Genomic DNA, 24666 nt, shown 5'->3' with positions numbered 1-24666 from the left:
ATGACTAAAAACTAAACTAAGATAATACTAAGCAATTTCTGGAATCCTTCACACACACATCTCCAACAGAAGACTGTAGATTTTTCTGAAAATGTCTTATTTGCACAATATTCATACTGATTATTAATATAAGTGATATAATACCAATTATGTAGAAGCCTATATTTTTTACTTCATGGGGCAGGAAACAGAGCCGTCTGCAGAGGAAGCTTTATTTCCTACTTTGACAATTGTCAAATTAAAATTATTTTCTGTACTTTTCTCATAGTTTTATGCATAGAAACATAATTACATTTACAATAAGGATGCTACTTGGACTTGTTTTGGTTTAATTAGGCGTCATAATCTCTCATACTTTAAAAGTCAACTGGCCCAATTAGGGTTCCCAACCAAAATGTGTGGCATCATTGTGTCAAAAACTAGAAAATGTTCGGAATTATGAGCATTTTCATGAATATTTCTCTCAATTATTCATAAAAAGACTTAGCAACAAGGGAGTAAAATCTCGAATGCCGTGTTTTTACATTATCGGTATGACAAGAATTAAGGGAAAGTGATAAAATGTGGGCACAAAACCGACAACGGTCAATGAGTAATTCATTGATGTGTTTTTATGTTCATTTTTGTCCTCAATAGTGGGGCTTTTACTCCCAGCCCCATTTTTATAAACAGCCTAATAAAAATAATTAGATTCTTTTGTGGCCTTTGGGGCCCATAGCTGACACTCCAGTTGCACAGTTTTAATATTTTCAGGAGAGTAACACGAGTGGAAAGATTTTCCACACATCTCTCGCCTCATTGTGTCTCATTTTGACCCACTCCTTTGTCCTTCTAATACCTGAGGGACAAGGAGAGTGGTGTTGAGGGTCAGGTATAGCAAAGGTCACCGAGAGATGCGGCCTTGACTGGTGTTGAGCAGATCAAACGGATCCCTGAGGCCCAGCAGGCAGCAAAGGACAGGGGCAGCCAGCACACCTCAAAGATCTCCTATGAGATGAGCAGTAACCTAAAATCCAACGTGACATTTATCATACAAGAACCTGATGTAGGATAAATCAACGGCGAGAATATTAATGTGCTTAGTGCAACTTTTCTGCCTCCCATTTTCTGAGCTGTCTCCGCATCTGCATCCAGCACTCTTTAACTCTTTTGTTCTCAGTGCGGAGAGCAGCGCTGCAGCAGAGAGGAAGGGGAAGGAGAGGAAAGGAGAGGAAAGGAAAGGAAAGGAAAGGAGGAGAGGGGTGGGGTGTGGAAAAAGAGGGGAGGACAGAGGAGCGAAGAAATACAAGCGGGAGGAAGCGAGAGACAGAGGAGGAGTCGGCGAAAAGAGCGCAGAGCCACGGCGTGGTGTGAGTGCTCTGCGCTGCTACAATATGACTCTGACAGACTTATGTAACCAGACTGGCCTGGCATTTGGCTCACAGCAGACGCCGGCTGCGCTGACTGTTATATAACTGCGTTAGCTCCTGCTCTGAGCTGAGCAGAGAGCATGCGCACTGGGGAGATCTACTGACACACACACGCACACACACACACACGCACACACACACACACACACACACACACACACACACACACACACACACACACACACACACACACACACACACACACACACACACACACACACACACACACACACACACACACACACACACACACAGAAATACACACACACACACAAACAAACTTTCAGGCTACACTGCAAAAAGGACAAAAAAGACCTTGCAAGGTTTTCAGTAGATAATATCAACGCAGGGCTTTAACGAAACCAATTGCTGTTAGTAGTCTCTTAGTTGGTGGATCTTTTTATGTAACTTAAACTCAGTATAAATCGAGTATTTCTTATCAGTACTAAGGAGAGATTCAGGGAAGCAGCCGAAGGCTCACAGTATCTCTGGAGGAGCTGCAGAGATCCACAGCTCAGTTGGGAAAATTTGTCAACAAGACAACTATGAGTTGTGCTCTCCACAAAGCTGGCATTTATAGAAGATGAGAAATAGAATAAAAGGAACCTTTGTGTTTTGATAAAAAAAAAAAATATATATATATATATATAAACATTGAGAGTTCTGCTTCTCACTTTGCCCCAAACACGTGGAAGAAAGAGTCTGATCAGATAAGAATAAAACAGATTTTCTGAAACACCATGCCATGTGTTAAACATGGTTGTGGTGACTTTGCGCTTTTCCTCAGCAAAGACAGGGAAGCGAGTCAGAGTTGATGGGAAGAAAGGTGGAGCTAAATATAGAGCAATCCTGGAAGAAAACCTGTTGAAGGAGGCAAAAGACTTCAGACTGAGGATGTTCACTTTTATCTGTACGAACCTTCTTCCGCTTCATTGTTTCCCCAACTCCTCATTTGCCTATCACATAGACACCCGGTTAATACCACTGACGTTTGTGGTTGCAAAGTGAAAAACTTCAAAAGGCAGGAAGACTTTTGCGAGGCTTCGCGCAAACGTACAATATAAGCTTGTTGTCACATTGCAGTTACTGCAGAAAAAAACTCCCCCATCGGTCTTGTCAACCATCAGCATCTGTGCATCCCATCATCCAGCAACAAGTTTCCCATCATGGAAAGCCTAATTGGGGCTTAATGTTGGGTGAATGTTTCCAGTGCACATGCAATATGCCAGCAGGGCCCAAACCCAATTAACTCCCCTGCATGCAGAATATAATTTAATGGGGCCTGGATTCAACTCTTTAAACCTAATTACACCTCAGACAGGCATCTCAAGTCGGTGTGGTCAGGGAAACACGCTCCCTTCCCAAAACGACATGCACCTAGAGCAGCGTCACAGCAGCGCTTCGGCTCATTTATCTCAGCATAAAGTCAGAAACAAAGATATTACAGTAATCTATCTGTTTTACTGTAGAGGAGGGGTTTACTCCTGACAAATGCAACATGCAGATAACGCTGACATTTACCAGCTAATGTGAGAAAATGAAAGCGGGGATTAAGGTCAGACCGAACCCTGCAAGTGATAACAATTGTCTTAGTCAATCTGCAATTAAAAATCCCAGGACGCCTAACCAAGCGCGGCTGCACAGTCGCACTAAGTGGCTCATAATCGACACATTACAGCCTCTGATCTCTTATTACAGCGACAAATTGCATCCGAGGACGGGAGAGGAAACGAAGGCAGGATTTATGAGGCTGCAGCCAGCAGCCAAAGACCGAGAGCACCTTAAATCTACCCCTGCAAGGAAAAAAAAAACTGTTTGAGTTTGTGTTTGTGCACCTGAAGTTAACGGGGAGGAATAAAAGAGAGATTTATGATGCCCGGCTAATTTTGTTCTCAGACGCTGCTTGGCTGCGTTCACAGGCGGGCCACATTTTTCAGACGCCCGAGTTCCAGGCAGAGTTCTTCAGTTTTATGAAACTCTGTCGGATCCTTCTGAAAATAGGAGCTAAAAACAATTAAAATAAAAAAAATGTAAAAAAAATCATCCGAGATTTCAAAGAAATGCTGCATGTCTGCACCTGCTGAGGTGCTGCATTAAATCTTAATAGTAGCCAGTTTGCTAAAGATGCCTGGGAGCAGAGACGGTGGCCGCACAAGACTCAGCAGGCCCCTTTTCAACGCGAGCCTGGTGGGTGAATGTATCGCCATGCTGTGCGGCACGTTGCTGAGTCCGAGAAGGGCATCTGAGTTCACAAGCACGACGACATGTTTCACCACCATATTTCATCATGACACAACCATGTAGTTTGCCCCATTTTTTTTTTGTCTTCGTCTCGCAATGCACATTTAAGTTAAATATCGGATATTTGTCTCGCGGTTCTATTTTTTCTTGTAGGTTTTTTTTTTTTTTTTAGCTTACATTAGAAATGTAAGCAAAAACAAATATGTATGGATTGTAAGCTGTAAGAGAGCGACTGTAGCAGACAAATATGCTGCTGTTTTTCTTGTACAAAGTGGTGTAGATTTCAACAGGAAATAAAAAGATTACAGGACTATTATATAAATTCACATGTCTAACCATTTCATTTGATTTTTATTCAACTCGAATTTATAAATAAACATGCTGATTTTTTTTAATGCGCTTCTAAACGTGGAAAAAGTGGGACTTCAATCATTCTGCATTTTTAGAAGAAATAAAAACTGATATTTATGTGTCAAGAGAAAGAGATCCTGAATCGTTGCTCTGTCAGAATCATGTTTTCTACAAAAAGATATTATCATCTGGATGCATTTTTAAGGAATTCGGAAAAAAAAAATCAATTAAATTTACTTTGCATTATAAACATCTTCATGTTACATTAACATTCGGGGGACTTTTTCAGTCTAGTTTGGTGCAAATTAAACCACTTGTGACCTCGGAGCTCCACAGATCCCCACAAATGTTTGTTCTGCAGCAACACAACAAATAACTGCTGGATATTTTTAGCACTTCTTATGAAAGCAAAGTAAAAAAACAACAAAAAAACAAATACACTGAGTGTTTGGGTTCGATTTTGAGGGGCAGTTCCAGGCAAAGTGCTACAGCGGTCATGGTTGCCCAAAGTGCGGCATGCAGGCTATTTGTGGCCCTTTGGAAAGACTTTGTGTGACCACGACCACAACTTAAGTATGTCACAAACTTGGCCAACCGGCACAGGTGTTTGCACTGAAATACAGCCAGTATTTTAGAAGAAGTGTCCCTTTCTGTCGTTGAACTGTAATTGTTTCTTAATCAACTGCAAGAACACACTTTTGTGTAATCTTCTGCAAAGCGTTCATCGCCTCTTAGGATTAAAGATAAAATCAGGTTTTGGTCACAACTAAGCTGTGACACAACAGATAAAAATCAGGAATGTAATGGATAAGCTGAGAGAGAGGTGGAGCAGCGTGAGGGTGCAAGTCCAGTGGATGTGGCATGGCTTAGGCAAGAGCAGCCAAAACCAACAGGTTCTGTCTCCCACGTAAGTATGAAGGAATCGCCTCGCACGCTCTACAACCCGAGGCTCTGACTCAGAAGCAGCGGAAGGTGGACAGGTCACTTGGTAGCAAAGAAAGGAACAAAACTCAGTTAAGAACTTGTAACTAGAAATCATGCACATTTAGTCAAACCTTCTCTGTGAGAGACAAATCAGATCCAGAAAATCTGAATAAAACCTAGTCATCCTTTTCTGGTGGGAGAACAATGTTAAAGCTGCTTTAAAAAATCTAAAAAGGAGCAAAATGCTTTGTGTGTATTCAAATGACCTTAGTACTGTCTCTCAGAGAACAGAACATGATGTAACATTCCTATATTAATCGAAGTAATTGGGTCTTTATGAGATTCATCAGACAAGGAACAAGAAACACACTTTATCCTCACTGAAAGAAACCTGTACCTTTATTAGATGTGATTTTCAATGCATTACATACAAGTTTAAAATCACATGACAGACAGACCAGTGCCGGAGGACATGCAATGGCTCACCACAATGTTCAGGTAAGGCATATTAGCACATCTTCCTTCTGATATACAGGGACTACAAAGAGGCACTTGATAGTTTTATAAAACTGAACTGGAAACGGAAAATTACCCAAAATAACATTCTTAAAGGGGATGAAATGTACAACTGCAGAAGAAAAAAAAACAGATCACTCATTTCACAATACACATTTCATATGTTTATGAAGACATTTTTTGAAAAATATTTTTAAAAAGAATAAAATGCTAGGGACTGAACAAAAAATGCTTTTGACATGTGCAAAATATACTGATAATATTCTCTTTTCCATATAAATGAGGTAACTACATAATGCATAATTATTGTACCAGCATTACAATCGTCCAATCACTATGAAAGTCAATACAATTTAACAGCAATTCAATCACTTCTGAAATGCATTACTTCTGTTTGTACATTTAAAACTCCTATGTTTCTGCTCATGTCTCTTGGCAAACATATGGCATTTATACATACTGGTATACAACAAAAAAAAAAAAACAAGTCGTGTTGAGTTAATGTTGCAGCTGCTGGGACCATTTTTTTCTGCCCACTGCATGGTGCTGATTAGCTGAGGATCAATAAAAGTTTTCCAACTGCAACAGACTGCAATAAAAAAGGTAAAAGATTGTTGCCCGTGGCTGACAGAGCCTGAACGCTGTCAGACGGGGAGGAAAACCTTAGCACCGGGAATAAACAGTCTCAAATTAGAGCAGACGAGTAAGAGCTAAGATTAGACCGGCGCTCGGTCGGCAGCTTAAGATGTAGTGACGTGGCTATGCATACAGCTGAGCAGCATCAGGGAAGCCCTGTTATGATCTGCAGGGCGTGGCTTATTAGTCTTATCTAATGCTCACACTCGCCTCGCTGTGGGGCTCCTGAGCAGGGCTCCCCTTATTTCATCCTCTGCAGTCAGGCAGTACAGATAATCGGGGGTTTTCCAGACCTGGCCAATCAGGTGTCTGATCGGAAAGGCTATTAATAGAGAATCTATGAGTGACATTTCTGAGGTACTGAAAGTGCCTTGTTGCTGAGTGTTTACAAGAGTGCAGTCTAAAATTCTACATTAGAATATAAACGCAAAAGAACAAAGGGTTGCCCATCACATTAAGAAAAAGCCAAAGACATCATTGAACAAGCTGTAAATCAGCGTAAACTTTCATAATTCTGTAATGATTATTTTGAACAGAACCGTTCAGACAACACAAAAACAGGTGACACACAATGTGCCACCAAAACTGATATTTCAAAGTCTTCATTTCACCCTTTTTAGATCCTTTTGTAGCATCCTTCAAACTGTCTAGTGTGCAAGGAAAAAGCAGGAAGGACAAATAAGTCAAGGACATCGAGTGCTTAGTTGAAATCCCTGTCAGGGAAGATAAGAGGGGCGATGAGGGTCCAGAGGTAGAGCCCGAGGCCCAGCCAGCTAGAGCACATCTTCACCCACACAGCTGGCATCGTGCTCTGCATGGCTTGTGTGGTGGTGTCTGGTCTGACAGGGCACACACAAGAAGACGCACAAGTTAATAACTCAGAATGTTACACGTGTATCTGGACTTTTTTTGAGGAAAATGTCCAGGGGTGGGTAAAAGTCTTTTTAAATGAATAAAAATATTCAATGTGACATTTCTGTTGATGTAAGGCGCCATCTGGTGGTTCTACACAGAATGGAGAAAAACTTAAGGCTAAACCGAATGGGTTCAAAATATTTAGGTTTCATTGTGGTTTAAAATTTCAATCCATCCAGCAGAATATACAAAAACGATAGCTAACTGCGACATTTTCACATCTTTGCTTCACTTGACTGCATCGCATTCGACCACCTGCTTTCATCTCCTAACGACACTTACTGGTACCAGTTGGTCAGCGTCATCATGATGTAGAGCGAGGCCAGGCAGAGGTGGAAGTGGAAAAAGGAGTAGCTATAAGTGACGTTCTCCTCCTCGTTGTCGACAGCCCTGCGCACGCCGTCCTCCCCCACGACTCCCTTGCCACCGGACCCTGTACCCTCCTCTGTCTGCATCAGCTTGTTCACTTGAGCGTTGCTGGATGAGCGGATACTGAGGGGCGCAAAAGAGGATAAAACCAGTAAAGTAAAACATGTTTGTTTGTTTTTTTTAAAGAAAGGCATATAAACCATCTGATCATTAAATGATCAATTTGAGGCTGGCTGCCATCTAAAGCTGAGTAATATGGTATAACGTGTATAAAGTATCTATACACCTCGAACATATTAATATTTGCCCAACTCCAGTGTATTTTAATGGGATTATTTTGTGATGGACCCACTTTATCAGCCCCTTAATTCCTGACCTGACTGATGAATTCCTTGGTCTTCATGATACTGATTATCCATCAATCTTCTGTATAAAACCTCTGAGTTCTTCACAGATCAGATCCATCTGATCTGTGAACTTAAATTGCACCAAGGGAGACAATGCACAGACTGGAGTTTGTTTCTGTGGTGTCACTGCAAACTGGGCTCAATATAACTACATGCTAAGAAAAACATGTTGAAAACCTTGTCCAAATGCCCTTCCACTTCACAATACTGTGCTTAAAATGTCCAACAATGCAAGGTGAAGTACCTTAGTCCTTTCATCACAAATCACTTGAACAATTATGACATATCAGATCTGTTGTAAGGTTTATGACCCAACAAGCATCACTGCATGCAAGTTTCACTTCCGCTAAATTAAAGCAGCCTTGCTTTAAAGCAGATTGGACACTAATCTATACTGCCCTCTTGTGGCCATCAGACAAAACAATGTGGCTTGAAGTTGCAAACTGCATACTGATCCATTGAGCATCCTTCCCTGATGAAGGAGGATTGCTAGCAAGATGTCCGTTATACAGACGTTTTCACGTTTAAAGAAAGTAACTTTACAAAAATGTGTATGTTACTTTAAAGAAGCTTTAAGTTAATGTTGGAGCAGCGCTGTAATGAGCGTCGTAGTATTTTGTTTGCATTTATGGCCTTCAGACTCCCAGTGAAATTTGATCATGGCAAACAAATTAAAATGAGGTGGTCCAGTCATGTCTACCTGGCGTAGAGAGTACAGAAGAGGAAGATGACCAAACCAACGATGCCCTGAGCATCCCACCACTGCACGTGTCCTGAGCCTGGGCTGGCAGTTGGTTGGGTGGCGGTGGTGTTGGCGTGCGAGACGAGACTCAACAAGCTCGGGTTACATTTCCGATCTAGAGAATATAAACGTATGCAGCGGTTAGAAATCCACCACTTCATAAAAGCTCCCAAAAACTTTCAAAGAACTCAAAGTAAAGCTGTGGTGCATGATATGGACTGTCTGATGCACAAATACATCCACGTTTTTCTAAATTATCCTAATTTCCTGCACATTTTTCCAAATCATTTTTCTAAATCTGAGCATGGTATTTTTAACACCTGCAGTAATTTTATTTTACATTCTCTGAACAATCTCTTTTCTCACTTTGCTTTATAGTTTTACTTATGAGCAAATTTACATCCTTCAACTTGCCTGTCACTTTGGTACTTCTGACTTTCCTCACTGATGGACAATAGATGATATGCTGATACTATTATACTCTTCTATTAATTTGCCACGCCACTTTACTCCACAGACATTTTTTAACTAAAACTAAAGTTTGATTATTATCATTATTATTATTATTATTATTAATAATATTTTCAGTGGGAAATCCTGCAACAGGTCTGGAAAGAATGCAGAAATCTAAGTTCATCACAAGACTTTCCATTCTTGTTTTTCCACTGACAAACTACAGATCACGCACAAAAAAAACACTAAAATTAGCTACAACTGTTTAGTGGTCAGGCATTATGCTACATTTAGAACTCACCATCGTAATTGAAAAGCTGCGGCACGTTAACAAGCACATGTAGGAAACAATGATTGTTAACATGACTTATTAAAAAAGAAAGAGGAGGGATTGAGATTTTGGTTAGCACTCACTTGGATTGTTGGTCATGGCTGACCAAGTGACATACATGGTGTAAAGAGAAATGAGGGACGCCTGGAGGAGACCAGAGTGCGGCTGAGCTTCCTGTAATAAACAGGACAAAAACACAAACATTAAAAGTGGCCAAAGTATGCAAAGTGGTTAGCATTAGCAATTCACTGCTTTGATATGAAGGTCTTTATGGAAAGAGTTGGTTATTTTGGAGAAAATAAAAATCTACTGGCCAAACTGGAAACACGAGTTTCCTGAAAACAAAGCATCTAAAAACACAAGATGGACGGTTAAACAGATCTCTCCCACAATCCAACACTCAATGAAAAACTTCACCTGTATCTTTGGTAAGATGGACACAACAGAAATGATGAGGCAGAAGATGAGGTTGAGGCTGATGAAGACTTTGTGCTCAGTGCAGTCGTCTGGCTGCGTGTAGTAAATGTAGAAAAGCACCACAGCAGAGAAAGCCAGCGCGTAGTGGAGGACGGTGAAGGACAAGAGACCTGAAATGAAGAGAAACAAGGTGAGGCACAAACAAGTCTAATTTGGGAGTGTATAGACGCTGCAGCTCTCAACAGTCTACACACCACTTTAGTGAAGTAAATAAATATATAAAATTAGACTGATAAATCAACTCTAAATCTTTTCCACATGTGAGACATACATTCTACGCAGCTAAAATCTACAAGATCAATGTTTGATTTTATTTGGAAAAAGTTGAGAAATATTTATCATGGCATTTTTTTTTAAGACCTTGTGGGTAATTAAAAAAACACACACACAGAAATCAGGCTGCGTAGCTGAAGATACAATTGAAATTATCATATTTATTTATAATGCGAGAAGCTTTCAGTCTTTCTAACAACTCTTCTTGTTGGGTTAGTCTTAGTCAATATTTGTTTCAATCATTGTTTGCACAGTCTACATGTCAGAAACCACAACAGAGACATTGAACCTTCCTACTGCAACTTTTGTACGCACATTAGAATGTTCATCTTTTGTGCTTAGATGTTTTAGACATTTGGTATGACTCCTGCAGGAACCTTGTGGTCAGAATGAGGTAAATACCTTTTATATGCACCAATAATTACTAATAAGGGACCCCCGAGAACCTGGTATGACTGTCAGCTTTTCTTGCGTCTCCTCACCTCCACAGGTTAGAGGTCACCTTTTGTATTATCGATTAATGTGGTTGAATGTTACAGCATGTTCACATACATCCTCCACTGCTGATTTCTATAACTTTAACATTGCATAGCATACTGGAAATTTAGATTTTAGCCCCAGTTTTTGTTTAAAAATATTTATGTTTCACAACTTTAATACAAGGTGTAGAGTTGACTGTAACAACTTTAAACTTTGTTTTTTGTTGTTGTTTCTTTGTTTTCCAAAAACTTCACCTGCAAACCAGCATTTGTTCTGGGTTTCCTCCGCATTTTCAGCCCAGATCTTATTCCACGAGTGAGCGAAGTCAATCAGGAGAATGAGCTGGATCAAAATGAAGATGAAGGATCCTACTAATCCAAAGTAAAACCACACTGTGAAAGACAAAGGAAAACGACTCGTAAGTTTACCATTCAGGTTTTAAACCTTAACATACGTGTTCGGAAATATGATCAACGGGAAATATAGAAATTAGTCCTCACCAGAATTAAATGCTCCATCCGGGATAAAAAACGCTCCCACTGTGATCCCAACTAGTATCAGAAATTTGAAGAACCAGAATCTGGAGAAGAAAAATGTGATTTACAACTGCACGATGAGGACGACAAAAAGTACTGCAGCTGTGACCGGATGTGTCCAGTAAAAAGCCAACAGGGCTCTCACCCATTTTGAATCACTGCTCTCGGGTCTCTGCTGTTCCGGACGCGAATCATTATGGCCGAGAACAGGAAGAAGAAGCAGGCCATGGCAAAGCACATGCGATACACAGACTTGTACCCCACAATAACGTCACATTTGACCTGGTTTTCGATACCGAGTATGGTCGCTCCTCCTTGGCAAAATCCTGGGATCTGCAGAAGGAAAATTAAACGCATGAAGTAAAATCTCTCATGGATGCACAAACTGCCTCTCTCAGTACACAGATCTTTAAATTTAGGAACGTCAACACAAATACAACACCTGAAAGTGCAAAAGTATTCATACCCCTTGACATTTTTTTAACTTGACAGCCACAAACTTGAATGATTTTTTACCATATATAACATATATAACACTAAGTCACTTATATGACTTATAACACTAAGTCATATAAGACTTAGTGTTAGTCTTATATGACAGACTAACACTAAGGAACAGATAACTGTGCAACACATATGCATAAAGACTCCTTTACTGATATCCCAAAACAAAATCCACTGTCTATTATCTATACAGCATGAGCTGTAGATTTGTACGATTTGACACATGATGCATTTTATGAAAGTGTGTAATCCCCAAAGTGTGTACTCTTTTTCTTCTCATTACAACATGTTGGCTGTGGGAGCTCACTTTGCGGAGTTGTGTTTCCATTCCAGGTAGGATCATGATGACGGACACCATAGTTCCCAGAAGCAGGAAGAAAGAAAAAACCAGCCGTGTCACTGTGGAGTTATTGGAGGATGGACAGCAGCCACACACAAGACATGGTGCCGAGCCACACAGACATGAGGCCTGCAGATAAATGGAGACAAGGTAAAACACCAACAGGGTTTAAATAATAATTAAAAAATGAATACAATCCCTTAACAGCAACTGCCTTAATGCAGGTCAAGGTCAAGAAGATATCATAAACCTGTTGTGTTCTATTGGAAATATGGACCTAGTAAATAATTAAACAAGATCGTCATTTACCAGTACATCGCAAGTGCAAACTCACACCGACGTAATAAAACACAGCGAATATTTCTGTAAATTTAGGCCAACGAAACTCGACAGCACTAGCTTCTTGGCTTTTTGTCACATACTTAATCCTGTTCGAATAAGGCTTTCACAATTTCAACTATCCACTTATCCAACTTATTAAAAATTGGCTAAGCTAAGGCCACTTGTTGCTGTTCATTTAAGAGAAATAAATTAGCATACAGCTGGCCGCGTTACACTGTAACATTAAATGTCAGGTTACGTGTACGTGCAGGTAAACATGTTGAACTGTTTTCGCTCAAGTCGGACCCTTATTCAGTCACACAGACGAGTAGCATCTCAAGCAAAATCTGCCTGAATGTTTCGGAGCAGTAAAGTATGGCTAACATACGGATTTAACGTACTAATTAATTATTATATGTGGAAGATTAATGTTAGCCTTAGCTTTCAGGTAGGTAGGTCATGTTAGCGCAAATCCATTTTGAAAAAACTTGTACAAAAAGCTGTTGTTTAAAATGTGAGATAACGCTTTATCATAAACAGATACTCACACAGCTGGCCAAGGAGCACAAAGCCATACAGGCCCCCATTTCCTCACGTTAAAGAGTCGAAATGTTTCGGGTTGTGCCTTCTTCCTCTGAATTGCCTGGACAAAACCACAAACTAACCGGAAGTGACTTGCTGTTTTTCAAAATAAAAGTGCTAACGGGTTACAAGTCAAATGTCCAACATTATAGGGTCCAAGGTTTTCGCCATAAGGGCCAAAATCGTCAAGATAAAAGTACTGCAAGGCCGCAAAATGTATTTGTTTATTTTTTTTTATTTATAAATACATTTCTTGCAAATGTTTATTTCATCTGCTCAATAATATAAAATAAAATAAAACAAAACATGCTTAAGTATGTTAAACATGATTCTCACACGGCCCACATTTCTGTATTAAAAATATTTTTAATTGGTCTGATTGGTTTGCAAATTTTTTTTTTTCAGTGAACAAGAGGGCTCTGTAAATTTTTGTAGATCCAAAGCATCTTTAACAAGTGTTGCTAAAAGATGGGCACAGTACTTCCAAATTTAAAAATTTCGTGAGGCTTTTCCATGTATCTTAATAGCTTGTTGTGAAATATGTGAAATTTTATGTTTTTTTGTTTTGAATAAAAGTGCACCACAACCCGGTAATATAAACAGAAACTTTCTGTAAGAAGGAAAGAAATAAAAAATACATCCAAACGATTTGGACTATTTCTGAGTTATTACCACGGGATAATACGTTTTGATTGTGTCTCTATTGTGTTGGTGGTCTTAATGGTTTAATGGGCCATTTTCATGTGCAGTTCCATCTCAACCTTGCACAGACACAGACATGCAGTGAATAAATCAATTTTCAATCAGTGTTTTGCACCAAAGAGTTAAAAATAAACACGTTTTCACGAGGCTGTTTAAATGTGTAAACATTTGGAATTTTTTAACTTGACATTTGTGACTGGACACAAAATAAACCAGCAAATATTGCAGTAAGCATATAGGGCTCTGTACTATATTTACAGCTGATGTGCATGTCTTTTTCGGCTGAAGTAAGACTAAGAAGAGCACTTTCAGTGTCACTATGTCTGAACACTTGCTGTGTTCAGACATAGTGTGAACACAGCAAGTCTGAAACCGGCCATCTGTCCTTTCCTCTAAACGTCCCAGGAGCTCAGAGTCTGTTGCTCAATGGTGCTAACAAAGACAAGTCTGTCAGGTGCTGGCACAACCCCCCTGAGAATTATAACAATTGAGGTGACAGGCTTTGGTTATTCTCTAGATGTTTTTTGGAGAGTTTCAGAGGGTACCCTCTTTGTCCAGTTTAGAGTTGGAAGACGGAGACGGAGCCTTGTTAATAGGGAAGAGGAGGGGTACACCTTGTCAGTCCCTCAAAGGGCCAACAGGGAGAAAAACATGAACACAAAGAATATGCAAATTCACTACCAGCCTGAGGTGGAAGTGAATCCGAACTGTCATTGCAAAATACAGTGTACAAACAATGGCAACGGTTGTTGTGCACAACCACCCAGTATCATTGCCTGTGCATTTGCACTCTTGACTGCAAGTCCTCTGTAATCACCTCTTCCCTTTGACAGTGGCAGATACACTTGGCTGGCTGCAGCTGACATTGCTTGTAGTTTGTGGAATGCGGCATTCAAGTTTCCAGCTTGCCTCTCATGCACTCCTGTACTTTGATCACCTATTGCAGGGATATTCCTGTTTTTTCCCCCTTTGCTGTAACGAACTGCATATATAGTGCAAAAAGTTTCTTTTTTTTTTAGCCTCTTAAGGTTTGTTGTTGGGATTAGGAATTGCGACTTTTTATTAGATTTTGATTTTTTTTTTCTTCTATCAAGACAGAAAATAATAAAACTTTGCTGAGAATTAAGGATGTGGTCAGGTAGATTTTCCAATAAATACATCTGTTCTTGGCTGAAAGAGTCTGGATCCCATGTTCCACAGGAAACCAGAATATTTATAACCCTGTTAAGATGGGGGGTGGTAAAACATCCAGACAGAATTACGCCACACAATGTGACACATTATTCCATACGACTATTATCTATGCCCACTTATGTGTTCATTGTCATGAGGGGGCTGGTGCACACCTCCAGGAGTTAAGAGGCAAAATATAAACTAGACAGGTTGCAAGTCCATCACAGTGAAACAGAAACACGCAAGACAAACAACCATGTTTGCACTCACTCAGAACTAAGGCAATTTAGCCAGAATGTTTGGACTGCAGGAGGAAGCTGGAGTACCTGAAAACAACACACACATCAGTGTGTGAAATTCATGCATAAAGATTCCCGGGCTGCAATTTGAACTCAGGACTCTTCTTGCTGCAAAACCACAACACTATTGATTGTGCAACTGTGCAGTCCTTATATACACTTATATCAGCAAATTATAATATATTTTTTTAATATCATGGAATATATTTCTATTTTGTTACTTATATTACAATTAATTCACTTTGGCCCACAGTCTAAGATATACCTTACTTTGATAAAGGGCATCATTTATTTTACAATTATGTGACTAGCTGCTGCTGTGCACGTGTAAACATAAACCAGTATAACTGACTTCTCTATTTACTATTGAATGTTGGAGGGTTGTGTTAAACTTTTAGAAAAATATTTTAGCCATTTTTTTCTCTCTCTTCAGGATCCCTGCCTGCTTGCCTGGCCTTCTTCGCCTTCCTGCTGGCGCGCTCGCCTTTGCAACAGCCGCGGTGATTGGCTAATTTGGACCAATGAGACACCCCTATCTATTCTGACGTTGACAACACAGAAGGTTTGTGCGCGAAGGTGCAGATGTTGGCGGTTTGAATAGAGGCACAAAGGTAGCAAAAGGTCCGCTCTTCAAGCCGAGCTGCACTTGACGGTGAGAACAATTGCTCTCATTGAGTTGTTTTCTCTGAGTCTATGAGCGCCCAGGAAAGCTTTGGCTGCGATAAAGGTCGTTGTTGACTGTTTATTCGGTGTTTAGGGCTTTGAACAGAGTCGTTGAAGTCACTTTTTGGTACTAAGTAATAACTGTTATGGCCGTTCTTCACCAGCAGCCTTTCAGGATATGACAAAAAGTACTTTGAAAATTGCTTAAAATATTTTTTTTATGTAATTGATCGTTAATATCTAACCACATACAGTAGGCAAATGAGGTAATTGACAAAAACGTTGTTTTTGTTACTCTGTTATGTAAGCTCGAAATATGTTTTACACATGTAATTAATTACATTATTTTGTTCAAATAATTGATTTTTTTTCTTGCCTTATGAATGATCCAATTTTCAGTCTCAAATCTATATATTATAGGTATTGCAAATGCTACCTCCAGTTTTTTTTCCCCTTTCTTTTTTAAGTAAACACAACAAAGACTAGTGCAGCAGTTGTGTTGCCCCTCCCCGCCATTTTAGTACAAATGAGTGTGCAGCCCTCCAGCTGTGGGGACTCAGCTTTTAACCTGGCTTTCTCTGCGGGGCAACTACATGCAAACATTTAGCTACAGGCTGTGGTGTTAAAGAGGTAGAGAGCATGTTTTGACTGGTGTTTAATGTTATGCAGCGACTGTAAGGTGTGACACAATATGCATAAACACATTTTAGTAGTCTGTCCCAATATGTGTGTATATGTAAGGAATGTGCATGCAACTTTTCAAACTTGCATCTCCAAAGTATTTGTCCCAATAGACGTATGTTATTTATTTTAGTTGGATATTTCATCATCACTCACCTACAAAGTTCCCCGCTACAAATTATTAATAACATTAGTACTTTAGTTGTCTGATGATTTGCTTGTGATCACCTATGTATTCTAAGCTGATGGTGATTAAGGGTCTCACTGTCACCAGTTAGCCTGGTCACTTAGTATAACATTTAAAATAAAATCAGTGGATTGTAATATTCCCAAATGTAATTTTGGATTTCATAACTAAATGACAAAATAACTTATGTAATAAATAAATAACACCAATAATTCTTCTGAGTACTACTAAAAGTAACCTAGGCATTACAAGTGCTGCACTGAGCTCAGAACAGTTGCAGATATGAGTCCAAAGTTAGAAAGGCTTGCATGCCTTGCAGTAAGATAAGAGCTTTCTGATTAAGATGTAGCTTTATTTTAAGTGAAATGTGTATCGTCCCAAATGCTTAGCTCCAAATGAATTGTAAGATTTTAACTTTCAGTTTTGTTTTGTTTTTTGTCTTCTGCAGGAGATTAAAAGACAATCTTACCGTAAAATGGCAAATTGTGATGGTAAGTGTAATCGGACTGGAATGCACTTGTTAGTGGCATTTTTTTTTCAAGACCACCATTTTCTAAAACATTTCTGTTTCCTTCGGTTTGGATGTCAGATCTGAATTTGTAAAACGAAGCAAATTAGTTCATACAGTTTGACTGAAAAAAAAAGTTTCGATAATACGTCATTTTAGAAAGTAAAACAAAATTTGAAGTTTGCGATTGAAAAAGATGGGTTATAATTTGACTACAATCGAGTATTTAATGAGATTCCTGTCTTTACAGACATTCAAGTGAAGGAGCTGAACAAGCGCGCGTCGGGTCAGGCGTTTGAGGTCATCCTGAGGCCCTCGACCCCTGATGCCAAAGTGGAGTTCCCGCTGTCGCCCAACAGGAAAAGGGAAATGTCTCTTGATGAAATTAAGAAGAAATTGGAAGCTGCAGAGGGAAGACGCAGGGTATCGTAAAGCACAAACGGCTAATGGTACATCAAATAAACTTGGCTATTACACTGTGTTGACTTATGAGGAAGGGACTTCTCTTGTCTTCCTGTTAGAGCCATGAAGCCGAAGTTCTGAAACAATTGGCTGAGAAACGAGAGCACGAGAAGGAGGTCATCCAGAAGGCCATCGAGGAAAGCTGCAACTTCAGCAAGCAGGCGCAGGAGAAACTCACCCAGAAGATGGAGGCGAACAAAGAGAACCGCTCCGCCCGGATGGCAGCTCTCAACGAGAAATTCAAGGAGAAGGTCAGACCCTGACCCTGCATCTGCCTTCTTCTCATCTGTAATTCCGTGTGAAACTTACAAACTAACGTGGTTGTTGTTGTTGTTTTGAAATGTTTTAACAGGACAAGAAGCTTCAGGAGGTGAGGAAGAACAAGGAGGCCATAAAAGAAACCGAGAACTAACCTGTTTCTGCTCTTAGGAGAGATATAAGCTAACTGTCTGACAACCTCCTAAGATCTGAATGATGCTGGTTGTAATTATGCTTTAGACTTCTCTGGTTAGTTTTATATGTTGTCTGACTTTTCTTTTTTCCTGGAGTTCTGTTTGGCAGCTGACTATACTGTATTTTTTTTTATAAAAGCAATGGCTTGTAATAAGTTAGTTTTATATTTACCAATGTCAAAAAAACAAACAAAAAAACTTAACAGACTCTTCCAGACTGTTGATAATGCTGTATATCTGAACTGACTGTACGATACCAGGGTTCAACTAACCAGATTCAATTCCAGTATTTTGGTTTGTGCAGGACTGTTGTTGTCTTTGACCTCACAAATTTTGGATGAAATTGTATTTTTGTATTTTCTACCTTTCTTGGAACAGCAGACTATGGTGTAACATCTTCATGAAAGCTGAAAACTGTTACTTAACTGTTAATAAAGACTTTGATAATACTGACACCCTGTGGCCGTCATACGTTATTAAAGTTAAATTAATTTGTCTCCAAAGCAGGGAGAGAAAAACTTTTTGTAAGGAATTATTTTGTTGTATTTTAAAAATAATTAGAACCAAATAATTTTGTCCTTCTTTCACGCTTAATTTTGACTTGATAGACTTAATATGTGTGTAAAAGCACATTTACATCAATAAAAAAAAGCTATATTTCATAAGAATGTTCGTAAACAAGATTTTAACATACATCGATATTCCAAACAGAGTTATATGTAAACAGTTCCGTTTTTTTGCAATTACTTGTGAGTTGCACCCTATCATGATCATGAATTTTTACTTTCGCACAGATTTCCACCACTTTATAAAAAATTGACCGGACGTACTGAGAATTTATTAAAGTTGGACAAAGCAAACTAAGAAAATAAAGTGGTGGGATTACAGCACCTGACGGCTGAAGCAAACTTCAGTCAAACTAAGCTAAACTCCAGGGTAACTGTTTAAGTACTTCTGGCAGATTATTAGGTTGTCAGTCGCAGTGTGTTTACTGAACTGTGTGGTTACCTGAATGTGTCTCCCCTGAAAAAGTTCTATGATCTTAGTGAAACAAAGGTGTTTACACCATGTATTACTGTATTACTAAATGTATTATGAGGTAAAACCTGAATGGCACGATCTGCAGTGTTGGGAAGGTAAGGAGGGGTCTAGCCTGAGTTTTATAGGTTTGTTTACGTCTGTTAGGTTTTAGCACAGACTTGCAGCCAGAGACACGCCTGTACCCCAAATTGGATTGGTTCCATGAGATTCCATCTGTTGCATAATTTTGCTCCATTTGATAAAAGCTGTTTCAGTTCATTTACATCTTCAGCATCCATCCATCCATTTTCTTGACACCCTTATCCCTCAGTGGGGTCGGGAGGGTTGCTGGTATCTATCTCCAGCTAACGTTCCGGGCGAGAGGTGGGGTCACCCTGGACAGGTCGCCAGTTCTTCGCAGGGCACATCTTCAGCAATTTGACTTTTTTCTTCTTGTCAGCCTTCTCATGTGCAATGTGTTCAGTTCTACAACATCTTGCACATTTATTTCTACTCCTGACAAAATTTTTTTTTTTAAATGTTCCGATATTTCAAATCAATTTCTCTCTTCAAGCTCTTGTTTTCTTAGACCACATGGCGACAGCTCTGCAGAGATGAAGCGAAAATAGAACTTCAAAATCTGCGTCACTGTTGCTTGCCCGCTACGATGTTTACTATTGCCAACTGATCAGCTCGACTTCTGTGCCTCTTATGACATCAACACAAATTCATACTTAAAAACGAAAAATGCAAAATCCTGCTGCTTCAGACCGTATTTAATTTCACACAATCGTTTGAGAGTTTGACAGTATATGTGTTCACACGGTGTGTTTGCAGAAGTGGGTTAGTTTTGCTGTGTTACTTCACCAACCTTCACACTGCAATGTGTTCAAAGAAACCGTCATCATCAAACCAGAGCAACGCCTCATGAAGTGACAAAACTTGGTTGCAGCCCACATTCCCCAAAGTTAGATCATCCGGTGGACAGGCACCAGAAAGAACATGTGTTCACTGTTCACACTGGACACCAAGTGTGTAAAAAATATACACTGTGGAGGATTATTTAAATCCAGAAACAATAGGGATTTGTCAGCGAGAGGGACAGCAACAAAGGAAGCGTTGTTACTCAATGCAAAACAAGGAAGATCACAGACCATAAAAGTGATTTCACCACAGCAACCAGGGAGAGAAATTGCTTGTTTTGCTTACTTAATGATATTCACTGGGATCTGAAGTGACTGTACGCCTTTTCGAAGCATCTCCACACCTGGAACCAATGCTCACGGTGACTTTAAGCATGTATTATCAAAAGAGAGAGAGAGCTGAATGAGTTGATTTGAATTAGTAAAAGTGGTGTCCATTTAACCTTTGTTTTTGTGGGTGTTGGTTTCCAAGCAACAGTGAAAAAAAGACCAATGGCAGTGGCAGCAGGTGAGACGTCCGCACGTGGAAACAGGAACAATGGCATGTGTAAAGTTCAGGGGTTATGTAAAAACCTTAATGGTGATGCCAGTATAAGAAAACCATAATCTACACATATAGAGCGGTAAGGAACAAGAATCTAATTTTATATTTATAGATGACTGTTAAGATGCATATACTATCTACAAATGTCTTCAAATGTGAAAGACTAAACGACAAACAGTAAACAGATCAGCTGATTAAGATACATACACTGACAGCTCAGTCCTCCCGGCACCCATTATGTGACAGAAATGCTGTGTGTCAGTGGAAGAATTTGTGTTATCAGTGCGTTGTCCCGCACAGCCAAACGGAAGGCGTGATTGGTTGACATGGTGATTTCTAATGCCAGAAAGAGCAGCAGCGTACATGCTGATTGGTCAGAGAAGCTATCCGTCAGAGCGCGTTGGTTTCCTCCTCAGCAGCCGAGCTGCAGCCGCTGCTGCTGTAGTGACGGTTATCTCCTGCCAGTCCGGCCCATCAAATAATGAAATCCATGCTCTGCACGGCTCTAATTGTTTCATCGACGGGTATATCTGACACCTCGTACTGACTCTGCCCCGGACAGGTAGGTGCTTTCTGTACGCGCTCAGCTGATGTGTGAAAATGAAAGGCATCGCGCTGCTGTAATATAGATGGCACGCCGTAAGAGAAGCGCCTCGAAGGCAGAACCCGGGCAGGTTTTTTTTTTTTTTTTTTTTTCCGCCTTTCAGCGGATATCTTGGCTTTTATTAAGCCCAGTGAAGGTTTCATGCGATCGGAGATAACAGCAAGCGGAAGGTTCATTTTAGATCCAGTTGCGGGTTTATTTTCAATTTCTCTAAATTAGAAAACCGCCCCGCCGATCAGGTGCATATGAGCCTTAACACAGTTCCCACCAGCAACAGGCCCATTTAGGCCCGGTTTTAATTCGCACTCAGAGCCACACAAACCCGTGTTATTTTCATCAGTCGACTTTGTTTTTCGTCTTCGTCTATAAATATTTGAAAGGATGTCAGGGCTCACTGGACGCCGAAGGGCGTGGACCTGGGATGGAGCTATGTTACGTAATCCTCCATTCATCTCTCACGCCTCTCCTCCTCATCCTCAGCACATGTTCATCCCACAGTGTCTGATCTGCCTCAGCTCCCTGCCCTCCCCACAGCGCAGGGAAGGAACGTACAGGAGCTCATATATGATCCAGGGATCATGGCACTGATTACATGTGTTTCTAATATACAGATAGTATAGGATAAAGATATTTAGTGGTGAAAAAAAAATGCTAAGCATCAAATAGGAACACTAAGAGTCTATGTATATGCTTTCTTATTTGCATGAAGGCAGCATATTTCTATATCTATATTTGAATGTGTGCGTGTGTGTTTATGTATTGTGGACTTTTAATGAATAACACGAATGAGCAAATATCCTTTGTTGTTCCACATTAGGGACACTCAGGTGTGCCAGCAGCAAGTTAAAGGTAAATTGAAGTATTCATATTCAAACTAACATAAATTACAAGAAAGTAGGTCAAATTTTCATCATAATAAAAAACTAATAACACTGTACTGTTTCTAAAAATACCACTCACAGATCAAAATTAACTTTCAACTGAGAAGGGGATGTGCATTTTTGTGCATAGAAAACAACAACAGACTATGAGAAGCAGGGAAAAGCTTGTAAACACTTGTAATTACATCGGACAAGTATTAATACAGGAGCTGATGATTATCTAAACTGGAAATGGACGTCGAAGCGGTTACTGCATCTTTCTTAGCATTGAGATTTGAAGATTTGTTTTACCTCCTTTACCGTCTTGTGTGCGGTGGAAAGATAAATAAGGGTGCTCGTCTAGCGTAGTTTCTAAAATGTGGTTGATTTTAAACGTTGTAATTGTTGCTCTGACGATATATGCAAATTTAGGCAAATCCCTATTTCTTGACTTACGGAGACGAGCACGTTCTTTCATTTTATGCTGCTTTGAAGAAGTTCAAAGGGAAATGTCATATTGTGATGCAGGGAAACAAATCCTTAAATACCAATATTAAGTAAATTGCATTGCAATAAGGCATGTAAATGTGGATGCCGCTCTAAAGTTGTACATGACTCAATATCGGTGAATTCCAAACTCTGACACAAGAAGTAAAACTTAAAGGTGTGGATTGACTACAGCCCTCTACTAGAAAGAAACAGACGTTTAAGTTAATTTCTGATAAGAGCCCTGCTTATCTATGTGGCATGGCAGATCACAGGACATGCAGGTTTTGTGTCAAACCTGTCTGACAACAATCATCTTACATAAGTATGAAGAAGTTTGAAATAATTATTAATGTATTTCCAAATGGTGCTTTTGAAATGCCACGTTTGATATCATAGAAGATTAGAATATTAAGATCAGGCCAATAACAACACAGAAGTTTGTTTGTTCGGGAGGTGCTGGTGCCTATCTCCAGCTAACGTTCCAGGCGAGAGGCAGGGTTCACCCTGGACAGGTCGCCACTCTGTCACAGGGCAACACAGAGACACACAGGACACACAACCATGCACACACACTAAAACCTAGGGGCAATTTGGAGAGGCCAATTAACCTAAGAGTCATGTTTTTGGACTGTGGGAGGAAACCGGAGTACCTGGAGAAAACCCACGCATGCACAGGGAGAACATGCAAACTCCATGCAGAAAGACCGGGCMGGGAATCGAACCCAGAACCTTCTTGCTGCAAGGCAACAGCTCTACCAACTGCACCACTGTGCAGCCTAGCTTCAAAATATGCAAATAAAATAAAAAAGTTTTGTTTTCTGATCAAAAAGAGATTACTCAAGAGCCAGTATAGTGACACAGAGCAAACATGTGTAACTACAAACTTTTTATAGTTCAACCACAAGCAACTTTCTTATCTTTACTCAGGTCAGCTCGCAGTCGGTCTGTGGTAAACTGAGAACAATCATGCAGTCAACCTGCTGTCGTTTCTACACCGATGGCTTCTATAAAAACAAATCTTATGCAAACACACCCAGTATTTATGGATGTAAGGGAAAATTTATGGATTGGAAAATGCACATGACCAAAAGGAAGAGCAGCGTTCAACACTAATGCAACACCTGCATGTAAATAAGGGCAACATGACAGGTTCGGTAGTAAAATGACAGCAAAAATGATGTTTTAGGTTCTAAATCTGTTTCAAAACCATTTATTGAACATTAAAGATGTCTTGTGCTTTGGGATTTTTTTGCAGTTTTAGTTAAAATACAGCCTGTGTAGATGAACTTTGCTTGGTGACAAGAGACAAGAAGGTCTAATTGGTTACCTTTCTTTTGTTTCTTAAACAAAAAAGACAGTAATACAATGCATTTTCACAAAAAAACGAATTCATCAGTCTATTAAAGAGAAAGATGCCTCTGAATATTTTAATTTACTTTATAAACTTTGTGACATTAACATTGTTCTAATGGATAAAAAAAAAATTGTGTTTCAAGGAATCTAAAATCAGTGCAAAAATAATTGAGTTCACGTTTAAAAAGTGTGGATATTGTAGTTTCTAACTGGTTCCAATGTTATAAAACCTGAAAAAAATTATGGAATATTTATAAAATCTCTCTTCAAGTTCAGATTTGAAAAGCCTAAATACGTTTGATTTGTTAGCTAGATGTGCGCAGTTATAGTGCATACATAATTTAGAAGTTTTAAAGCCCTTTACTTTGGCTGTAAAGGGCTTTACAGATCAATTTAAAGATCTGAAGCAGATGCTAACTTTTGTAGCAGCTAGCAGTTAGTTAGCAGTTAGTTTTTCACAGTGAAAAACTTCCTTTTGTCTGCTACTCTACTCTTTTTTTTTGTCAGGTATCAACATTTTACCACACAAACGGTTAAAAGGACAGAAAACTTCTTCAATGCTTGTGCAACTTAATGTTGCCAGCTAGCCTGATGTGCTGTCTTTTGTACCCGACTATGTCAACACAACTGACCAATAACTCAAAAGCTGGCTCCTCTCCTACTTCAAAATGACATTGATGCAGGGCATCAAGTAAAAGCACTCACCAACAGCCAATAATAATAGCCTGGACAAGAAGAGCATACCACACAGTGCCTTACGAGAAAGATTTCACCTAGACAAGAAGTATTATAATAATAATAATACATTTTATTTCAAAGGCGCCTTTCTGGCACTCAAGGACACCGTACAATAATAAAAAACTGTGACAGAAACAAATAAAATGTAACAAGTAAAAGTAGATAAAAATAAATAAAACAAAACAATGTATCTATATAAAA

The 24666-nt window shown here is 39.5% G+C and overlaps 3 protein-coding genes across 3 annotated transcripts in view; 2 read left to right on the top strand and 1 right to left on the bottom strand.

Moving 5' to 3' along the window:
• Nucleotides 1-5306: 5306 nt before the first annotated feature.
• serinc2l (serine incorporator 2, like) lies at nucleotides 5307-12898 on the bottom strand. The gene is made up of 10 exons (XM_008432333.2): nucleotides 12774-12898; nucleotides 11872-12033; nucleotides 11206-11393; nucleotides 11025-11104; nucleotides 10779-10916; nucleotides 9712-9881; nucleotides 9378-9468; nucleotides 8469-8625; nucleotides 7275-7484; nucleotides 5307-6916 (listed from the first exon to the last, which is right to left on the bottom strand). Exons 1-10 carry the CDS (start codon nucleotides 12810-12812, stop codon nucleotides 6778-6780), a joined length of 1374 nt encoding a protein of 457 aa, XP_008430555.1. The 5' UTR covers nucleotides 12813-12898; the 3' UTR covers nucleotides 5307-6777.
• Nucleotides 12899-15537: 2639 nt separating this feature from the next.
• stmn1b (stathmin 1b) lies at nucleotides 15538-18389 on the top strand. Its single transcript, XM_008432334.2, has 5 exons — nucleotides 15538-15633; nucleotides 16961-17003; nucleotides 17271-17443; nucleotides 17542-17733; nucleotides 17835-18389. Exons 2-5 carry the CDS (start codon nucleotides 16988-16990, stop codon nucleotides 17892-17894), a joined length of 441 nt encoding a protein of 146 aa, XP_008430556.1. The 5' UTR covers nucleotides 15538-15633; nucleotides 16961-16987; the 3' UTR covers nucleotides 17895-18389.
• Nucleotides 18390-20814: 2425 nt separating this feature from the next.
• The window catches only part of paqr7b (progestin and adipoQ receptor family member VII, b), an 11284-nt gene continuing 7432 nt past the window's right edge, over nucleotides 20815-24666 (top strand). Inside the window, exon 1 of the mRNA XM_008432336.2 lies at nucleotides 20815-20983. The gene's annotated coding sequence lies outside the window, so the exon portion shown is untranslated. The remainder of the gene's footprint in view (nucleotides 20984-24666) is intronic.

This window comes from Poecilia reticulata, linkage group LG16 (assembly GCF_000633615.1).
Source record: "Poecilia reticulata strain Guanapo linkage group LG16, Guppy_female_1.0+MT, whole genome shotgun sequence".
NCBI classification, from domain to species: domain Eukaryota; kingdom Metazoa; phylum Chordata; class Actinopteri; order Cyprinodontiformes; family Poeciliidae; genus Poecilia; species Poecilia reticulata.
Note: the sequence above shows the minus strand (reverse complement) of the source record. Positions and strands in the feature narration are given on the sequence as shown.